The sequence below is a fragment of the Dama dama genome, chromosome 32 (genome assembly GCF_033118175.1).
Source record: "Dama dama isolate Ldn47 chromosome 32, ASM3311817v1, whole genome shotgun sequence".
NCBI lineage: Eukaryota > Metazoa > Chordata > Mammalia > Artiodactyla > Cervidae > Dama > Dama dama.
Window position 1 is genome coordinate 42,889,838 of NC_083712.1, and position 9,912 is coordinate 42,899,749.

Sequence of the window (9,912 nt, forward strand, 5' to 3'; positions counted from 1 at the left end):
ATGAATCAATTACTTGAAAAATACAACCTACACAACTCAACAAATTTGAAATAATATGAATAGCATTATAGCTATGAAATGAATTGAATTTATAATTTAAAAACCCCTGAAAAAGAGCTCTGGCCCAAATGGTTACATTGGAAAGTTCTACCAATGAAAAAATGAACACTTATTCTGCACTATCTCTTCCAGAAAATAGAATTCGGAGGAAGTATACCTACCTCCCAATTCATTTTTTGAAGGCATTAACATGGTACCAAAGTAGACAAAAACAGTACAGAAAATGAAAACACATAAAGATGCAAAAATCCTTAACAGAATAGTAATGAAAAATCAGCAGTGTTATAACCCGTGACCAAGTGTGGGTTTTTTTGGTGGATGTGAAGCTGGTTCAATATTTGGAAATCCATCAATGTAATCACACAGTAAGAGGCTAAAGAAGAAATATCAGATAATCATATCAATTGATGCAGAAAATCTCAGGACAGTATTCAATACCCATTCAAGATAAAAGTCTCAGAAAAATAGAACTAGCAGGAAACGTCAACTGAATGAGTAGCATGTACAAAAAACCAACAACTACCACTGTACTTAATGGTGAAAGACTGATTGCTTTCCCCTTCCAATTCAAATAAAGCAGGGATATCCTCTCTTACTTCTGTTATTTAACATAGTACTAGAGGTGTTAGCACAATAAGGCAAGAGAAAGAAATAAAAGACATAGGGATTGGAAGTGAGATAAAACTGTCCTTATTTGCAGATGGCATGATGGTTTATGTTGTTTTTCAATCGCTCAGTTGTATCCAACTCTTTGCAACCCCATGGACTGCAGCACGCCAGGGTTCCCTGCCCTTCAATGTCTCCCAGAGCTTGCTCAAACTCATGTCCATTGAGTCTGTGAGGCCATCCAGCCGTCTCATCCTCTGTCACGTACTGGTACTCCTGTCCTCAATCTTTCCCAGTGTCAGGGTCTTTTCCAGTGAGTCAGCTCTTCACATCAGGTGACCCAAGTATCTGAGCTTTAGCTTCAGCATCAGTCCTTCCAATAAATATTCAGGGTTGATTTCCTTTAGGATGGACTGGTTTGATTTCCTTGCTGACAAGGGACTCTCAAGAGTCTCCTCCAACACCGCAGTTCAAAAGCATCAATTCTTTGGCACTCAGCTTTTTTTATAGTCCAACTCTCACATCCCTGCATGACTGCTGGAAAAACCATAGCTTTGACTATATGGATCTTTGTCGGCAAAGTGATGTCTCTGCTTTTCAATCCTCTGTCTAGGTTTGTTGTAACTTTTCTTCCAAGGAGCAAGCGTCTTAATTTCATGGCTGCAGTCACCATTTGCAGTCATTCTGGAGCCCAAGAAAATAATGTCTGTTGTTGTTTCCATTGTTCCCCAATCTATTTGCCAGGTAGAAATTTCAAAGAATCTACAAAAGCTCTCCTAAAACTAAAGAGTAACAGGATACAAGATAAACATTCAAAATTCTATACTAGAAGAGCACATGAAACCCAAAATTAAAAATACACTAGCATTTATAATTAACCCCAAACCAAATTAATACTTAGACGTACTGGTATCCAACATCCAAATAGCTCATATACCTCGATATGTATATTTTTTAAAAAAGCAACCTGATTAAAACATGGGTAGAAGACCTGAAGAGAAATTTTTCCAAAAAGGAAATGCAGAGAGCCAACAGGCACATGAAAAGATGCTCAGCTAATCATCAGAGAAATGCAAACCAAAACCACGGTGCGATATCACCTCACATCTGTCAGAGTGGCTGTCATCAAAAAGAACACAAGTGACAAATGTTGGCAAGTGTGTGGAGGAGAGGGAAGTCCAGTACACTGTTGGTGGGAACGTGAATTGGTACAGCCACTATGGAAAAGTATGGAGGCTTTTCAGAAAAACGGAAAATAGTACTACCATATGACCCAGCAATTCCACTGCTGGGTATATATAAGAAAAAAAAAAAAAAACACTAATTACAAAAAGTACATATGCATCTCAGTGTTCATAGCAGCATTATTTGTGACGGTCAAGATATGGAAACAACATAAATGTCCATCAACAGATACACGGGTAGAGAAAATGTGGTATATATCCAATGGAATACTGTAAAAAAAGAATGGAATTTTGCCACTGGTAGCAACCTGGATGGGCTCGGAAGACATTATGCCAAGTGAGATAAGTCAGAGGAAAATACAGCGTGATGTGACTTAGATGTGGAATCTACAAAGTACAACACACCTGTGACTGTAACGAAAAAGAAATAGGGTCACAGACACAGAGAACTCACTAGTGGCTACAGTGGGGACAGGGAAGCCAGGAGGGACAGCATTGGGGAGAGGAGTACACACGACCGGTGTAAGACGGGCTCAGGGCTGTATTGTACACACAGGGAATGTAGCCCGCATTTTGTAGTAACTATAAATGGAGTGTAACCTTTAACATTGTAAAAAAATAATAATAAAAATAGATCCCAAGAACCTCCCCCCCCAAAAAAAAAACTAGGTGTAAACCTAACAAAACATGTGTAGGACTTGTATGCTGAAAACTGTAAAAATGAGGATGAAGTAATCCAAAGGACTAAATAAATGAAATATGATTGAGAAATAGCATGTTCATGGATTGGATGACCTAGTGATTTAAAGTATCAGTTCTTCCCATGTTAATAATCAGGCTGAATAATTTCTATCAAAATCCAAACAATACTTTTTGTAGGTATAGGCAAGATCATTCTAAAATTAGAATGATTTTAGTTTAGGAGCTAAAATAATTGTGAAAGAGAAGAGTGAACTGGAAGTAATGACACTACCCACTGTCAAGACATTATAGTCAGGATTGTGATGTTAGATAAATGGACACATCATAGATCAATTGAGTAGAATAGAGGGCCAAGAAATAGCCCCACACAAGTACACAGCTGATTTTTATTTTTTATTGTTTAATTTTTATTCTTTTTTTGGACACAGCTGATTTTTTTTTTTTCAGTTATTTTTATTAGTTGGAGGCTAATTACTTCGCAACATTGCAGTGGGTTTTGTCATACATTGACATGAATCAGCCATGGAGTTACATGTATTCCCCATCCCGATCCCCCCTCCCACCTCCCTCTCCACCCGATTCCCCTGGGTCCTCCCAGTGCACCAGGCCCGAGCACCTGTCTCATGCATCCCACCTGGGCCGGTGGTCTGTTTCACCATAGATAATATACATGCTGTTCTCTCGAAACATCCCACCCTCGCCTTCTCCCACAGAGTCCAAAAGTCTGTTCTGTACATCTGTGTCTCTTACAAAGGTGCAAGAGTAACTCAATGGAGAAAGGACAGTCTTCTGTTTGTTTATTTGTTTGTTTTAGCCATACCACACACCTTGCAGGATCTTAGTTCCCTGACCAGGGATTAAATCCCAGGCCACGATAGTGAGAGGCAAATCCTAACCCCTGGAACACCAGGGAATCCTGAAAGATAGTCTTTTTTAACAAATAGTTGTATTTCCATTAGCAAAAAAGAAAAAGATCATAAAGTTAAGTATAAAATGTGAAACTATAAACCTGATGAGAAAAATACATAAAATTTTCAGGGTGTCGAGCTTGGTGAAGTTTTCAGGCATTATATCAAAACTATGGTCCATAAAATTTTAAAAATCAATAAAGTAGACTCCATCAAAATTGAGAACTTTTCCTCTGTGAAAGATACTTAAGGGAATGAAAAGCTATAGACTTGGAGAATATATTTGCAACCCATATAGTTCACAAAAGATTCCTCTAGAATATATAAAGAATACTCAAAGTCATCTTTTTAAATTAACAATCTCATTAGAAAAGGGACAAAAGCCATGAGAGACATTTCACAAAAAACCAAATATATATACGCACACATGAATGGCAGTTATTTAAATAGATGTTCATCATAACTGGTTATTGCTGCTGCTGCTAAGTCACTTCAGTCGTGTCCGACTCTGTGCGACCCCATAGACGGCAGCCCACCAGGCTCCCCCGTCCCTGGGATTCTCCAGGCAAGAACACTGGAGTGGGTTGCCATTTCCTTCTCCAGGGCATGAAAGCGAAAAGTGAAAGTGAAGTCATTGAGTTGTGTCCGAATCTTAGCGACCCCATGGACTGCAGTCTACCAGGCTCCTCCGTCCATGGGATTGTCCAGGCGAGAGTGCTGGAGTGGGGTGCCATTGCCTTCTCCAAACTGGTCACTAGAGAAATGCAAATTAAAGTGATTCATGATAAGATATTATCACTTATCAAAATGGCTAACTTAAAAAATAGTGACAATGCGACGTGAACCCGTAGGAAACAGAGTCACTCATACATTGCTCATGGCATGTGAACCCGTCCTCTGACATGGTTTGGCAGTTTCTTAGGAAAAACTAAATGGACACCATATGACTCAGCAATCACTCATATTCTTGGCGTTTATCCTAGAGAAATGAAATCTTACGTCCACACAGAAGGGTGTTCATTGCAGCTTTATTTTTAATGGCTAACAACTGGAAACAACACTTCCTACAACAGGTGAATAGTTAAACTAGGATAGATCACAGCTTGGAGATCTCAGGAATAAAAAAGCACGAACTATTGGTACGGGCAACAATTTGGATGAATCTCAAGGACGTTATTTCAAGTGACAAAAAACAGCTGGTCTCAAACAGTCACACACTGTGTAGTTCCATTTATAGTATCTTTCTCAGAATGACTTATGAAATGGAGAATACAGGGAAATTAGTGATTTCCTGGAATTAGGAATGTTGGAGGGTGGATATTTAAGTGTAATCCAAAGGAAATGCTTATGTTGTGGTAGAATTCTGTATCTTGATTCTGGTGTGTGCTTGCAGGCATGCCTAACCACTTCAATTGTGTCTGACTCTGTGCGACCCCATGGACTGTAGCCTGCTGACTGCTCTGTCCATGGGATTCTCCAGGCAAGAATACTGGAGTGGGGTGCCATGCCCTCCTCCGGGGAGGCTTCCTGATCCAGGGATTGAACCTGAGTCTCCCACATTGCAGATGGACTCTTTACCATCTGAGCCACCAGGGAAACCCATGAATACTGGAGTGGGGTGCCATGCTCTCTTCCAGGGGATCTTCCGAATCCAGGGATTGAACCCAGGTCTCCCACACTGCGGGCAGATTCTTTACCCTCTGAGCCACCAGGGAAGCCCCAGTGGTTATACAAATCCGTCTGTGATACAGTGCCATAGAGCTATACACACACATTCACTCAGTGTCAGTTCCCTGGTTTTGAGAGGTGCAGCTTGTGTGAGATCTTTCTATGGTGTATTTGCAACTTCTTGCAAATCTTGTAATTGTTTGAAACTTTCCATGGATCTGTAGTTATTTTAAAATTAAAAAGTTTAACAGCAAAAGATCCCTGGAGGTGGAAGCCCAGTTTTGTGGATGGATGTTGGTGAGGGGGGAGTTTGGGGAGAAGAGGCAGAGATGGTAATGATGGAAAAGGAAAGCCTGTGAGTGATGTGGACATTTAGGAATATGTTCTAAGTACACGCAAGAAGTGCTTAGCAACATGGATAAGCCTAGAGATGCTCGTACTAAGTGAAATAAGTCAGAGAAAGACAGATACTCTGTATTCTTGTTTATATGTGGAATCTAACAACAAAGTGAACAAATGTATATAACAAAACAGAAACAGACTCAAAGATACAGAGAACTGAACTAGTGATTACCAGAGGGGAGGGATATGATAGGGGTGGGGGTTAAAAGGTACAAACTATTATGTATAAAATAAGCTACAAGAATCTATTGTACAGTACAGGGAATATAACCATTTACTCTGTAATCCCCTTAGATAAAATTTAATCTTTAAAAATTGTGAATCAGGTATATGGCGTCACCTGGAACCTGAGTGGCTACACGAGGGTGTCGGAGGCCTGGTGAGAGACAATGGCCAAGAGCAAACTCAGAGGGCAAAAGTCTAGGAATGTATTCCACGTAGCCAGCCAGAGAAGCTTGAAGGTTAAAAATAAAGCAAAACCAGTTACTACTAATCTTAAGAAGATAAACATTGTGAATGATGAAAAAGTTAACAGAGTGAATAAAGCTTTTATAGATATACAGAAGGAACTGGCAAACTTCTCAAAAGGCCTTTCCCTTGAACCTCTGCAGAAACAACTGATATCTCAGCAGTGTCATGAAAACGTACCAGTTAATGTTGATGAGGCTACAAGATTAATGGCTCAGTTGTAATACACCAATGATGCATCAAATTCCCCCAAAAGACCAATAAATTTAATCTTTTACACACACAAAAAATTGTGAATCACTATGTTGTCCACTTGTAACTATATAATATCGTAAGCCAACTATACTTCAAAAAATAACAGTGCTCATTATGACCATAATTCCACCTTTTCTTTCAAAGTAACCACCAAATTCTTACCGGTTGTAAGAACAGACTATGGCCAAAAAAAGGCAAGACCGTTTGTCAATGAAATACAAGCCAAAGGACCGTCAGTCACATGTGCCAGGCAATGCAATTGAAGGTGAGAGAGACTGCCGGGTCCCTCTGAAGAGCTGAAAAAATTCAAAGCAACAAGAGGCGGTGTGACTCATCCATTGTCATAGGGGATTAGCATTATGATATTGTGCCATTTAGTTGATGGCATTTTTTTCCTTAGTGGTATTGGGTTGGCCAAAAGGTTCATTCAGTCTTTTTCTGTAAGATGGCTCTAGTAGCACTTAGCTATCTTTAAAAAGTGAAGTCGCTCAGTCATGTCCGACTCTTTGTGACCCCATGGACAGTAGCCTGTAGCAGGTTCCTCCGTCCATGGGATTTTCCAGGCAAGAGTACTGGAGTGGGTTGCCATTTAACTTCATTCAAAATAATTTTGATACATCATACTGTGACAGCTGTCATATCCTCACGCATTAAAAATAAACTTACCACGATTGGTGAATTTTTATGTAGCCATTTAAATATTGAAGATGGAAGAAAAAGGGAACATTTTCAGCATATGATGCTTTATTATTTCAAGAAAGGTAAAAACGCACCGGAAACACAAACAGTTTGGGCAGCGTATGGAGAAAGTGCTCTGACTGATCGAATGTGTTAAAAGTGGTTTGTGAAGTTTCGTGCTGGAGATTTCTCACTGGATGATGCTCCACAGTCAGGTAGACCAGTTGAAGTTTATAGCAGTCAAATCAAGACATTAATTGAGAACAGTCAATATTATACCACGTGAGAGACAGGCAACATGCTCAAAATAGCCAAATCAAGTCTCGAAAATCATTTGTACCAGTTTGGTTGTGTTCATCACTTTGATGTTTGGATTCCACATAACCGAACCATATTCTTGACCATATTTCCACTTGTGATTCTCAACTTAAAAGAAATGGAAACATTCCTTTTTTTTTTTTTTGGAAACATTCCATTTTTAAAACAAATTATGATGGGCAATGAAAAGTGGATACTGTACAGTAATGTGGATAGAAGGGATCCGGGGTCCCTTCCTCTTCATCTACATCTCTCTCATTGGTGGCCTCATCTAGGCCATGAAAGGGCTGTGCTTTTATTCTAATGCAATGAGAGGGTATTTAAGCAAATGAATGACATATGCTGATGCATGTTTTTAAAAAATCACTTTTGTCCCATTTGGAGAATGGCCCGTAGGGAAGAAGAGCAGAAGTGGGGAGCCCACTGCCTCCCACTAGGAGGCAGTAACAAGGAAGCAAAATCACAGTAGGTTGGACTAGGGTGGTGGTGGCATAGAGGCTGCGAGAGGTAATCCAATTGAGAATAGATAGGCTGGGGACAAACCAGACAAGACTTGCTGACAGATTGGATGTGGGGTACGAAAAGGGCAGTTAAGAATGGCTCCCCAGGTTTTGGCCTGATGGCAGGGCAGATTAAATGTCATTAACTCAGACAAGGAAGAGTTAAGGAGCAGTTAGTGGGGGCAAGAAGTAAGAATTTGGAGGACGTTTTATCCTCAAATGTCTATGATGATGGACAGGGAGGATGTCCACTATGCAGTTTGATATATGAGACTAGAGTTCAAGGAAGATCAGGACTAGAAATATAAAAGGAGTCTTCAAACGAGACATGTCATTTTTTTAAGTTTTTAATTGGAGGATAATTGCTTTGCAGTGCTGTGGTGGTCTCTATCGTACATCAACTCGAATTAGTCATAATTGTATATACATATCCCCTCCCTTTTGAGCCTCCCCCCACACCCCATCCCACCCTTCTAGGTAATCACAGAATGCCAGGCTGGGAGACCTGGCATTTAAAACCGGACAAGGTGGAAAAGCCAGTTAGAGGATCAAGGCCGCAGGCACTTTCCCAAGAAGGTTGGTGGGTGGAGGAGAAGCCGGGAACCAGCACAGACACACAAAACAGCTGAAAAGGAGCAGTTAGTAAGGCAGAGCAAGGAAGAAGGGAGACCCACAGCATGGACGGGACTAACTTAGAAGCCAGTGAAGACAAACTACAGCAGGAAGACAGTGACCGGTGGGTCAAATGTTACTGGTGGGTCCAAGAAGATAAGGTTGGTCCAGAGTACTGATTATTTTCCTTGGGTTTTCTGAAACTGATTAAAAAAAAAAAAAAATATATATATATATATATATATATAATATACACACACATATAAACAGTGATCCCACAATTTCCCAAACTTTAACTTTCATCATTTAGAGGGGAATACAAACTTTTTTTTTAATGAGAAATAACCATCCTTCAGAACAAAATAATAGGAATAAAATCTGGAATAGAGATTGCATAGGAAAAAGGAGAATAGAGAATATCTAAATGTTCTCAAGGGACTCAAGGTGTTGAGAAGCTTCAGAATTAAGTTTAAAGGCCAAGGATAAGCTGCTGTTGCTGCTAAGTCACTTCAGTCGTGTCCGACTCTGTGCGACCCCACAGATGGCAGCCCACCAGGCTCCCCCGTTCCTGGGATTCTCCAGGCAAGAACACTGGAGTGAGTTGCCAGTTCCTTCTCCAAGGCATGAAAGTGAAAAGTGAAAGTGAAGTTGCTCAGTTGTGTCCGACTCTTAGCGACCCCATGGACTGTAGCCTACCAGGCTCCTCTGTCCTTGGGATTTTCCAGGCAAGAGTACTGGAGTGGGTTGCCATTGTCTTCTCCACCAAGGATAAGGGGATAATGCAAATATTTATTAAAAATTTTACAAATGCAGAAAAGGGTTACTAGTAATATTTAAAAAATCTAGTAAGTTAGTAACAGCTATCCATTAGAAAAATGAAGAAAATATAAGAAATATGAATGTCCTAGAAGCATAACTTAAGATGTACATGAATATTGTAAAATACAAAAACCAAAAAACAAGCACGACCTAATCACAGAAACTAATTACATCTAAATAATTATTCCGTTATTGAAAAATAATGAGGATCTTAAAAGGACTGGGTTAGAAGACTGGAAGTGTACGTCACAAAACATTAATAGTGGTTAAGCTGGAATGGTGACATACTCATTGATGTTAATTATTTTCTATTCTCCTTTTATACATTTCTCAGATTTTGCTACAGTGTTGATGTATCATTTTGTTAAGTTTTTAATTTATACAGAGAACAATTGCCTGGAATTGACAGCTGAGTATGAACCTCAGGAGTTACTCTTGTAAATAAAATATTGCTGATGTCACATTTTCACGTCTCAAGCAGACTTGTAAATTTCTCAGATACAGGTCATGTTGTAATGGCAGTTGCATTGCTCATTAGCTAGGTTAAGGAATTGTTAGTGGTTTTTTCACTTTGGCCCCTAGCACAAGTGTGTTAGTTGCTCAGTCCTGTCCCACTCTTTGTGACCCCATGGACTGTAGCCCATCAGGTCCTTCTGTCCTTGCCTGGGATTTTCCGGGCAAGAATATTGAAGTGGGTTGCCATTTCCTTCTCCACCTAGCACAAATGGAGGG

The 9,912-nt window shown here is 39.9% G+C and overlaps 1 protein-coding gene across 1 annotated transcript; it reads left to right on the forward strand.

Moving 5' to 3' along the window:
• Positions 1 to 5,831: 5,831 nt before the first annotated feature.
• On the forward strand, positions 5,832 to 6,267 carry LOC133050603 (ribosomal biogenesis factor-like). The gene has a single exon (XM_061134872.1). It carries the CDS (start codon positions 5,920 to 5,922, stop codon positions 6,220 to 6,222), a length of 303 nt encoding a protein of 100 aa, XP_060990855.1. The 5' UTR covers positions 5,832 to 5,919; the 3' UTR covers positions 6,223 to 6,267.
• The last annotated feature ends 3,645 nt before the right edge of the window (positions 6,268 to 9,912 follow it).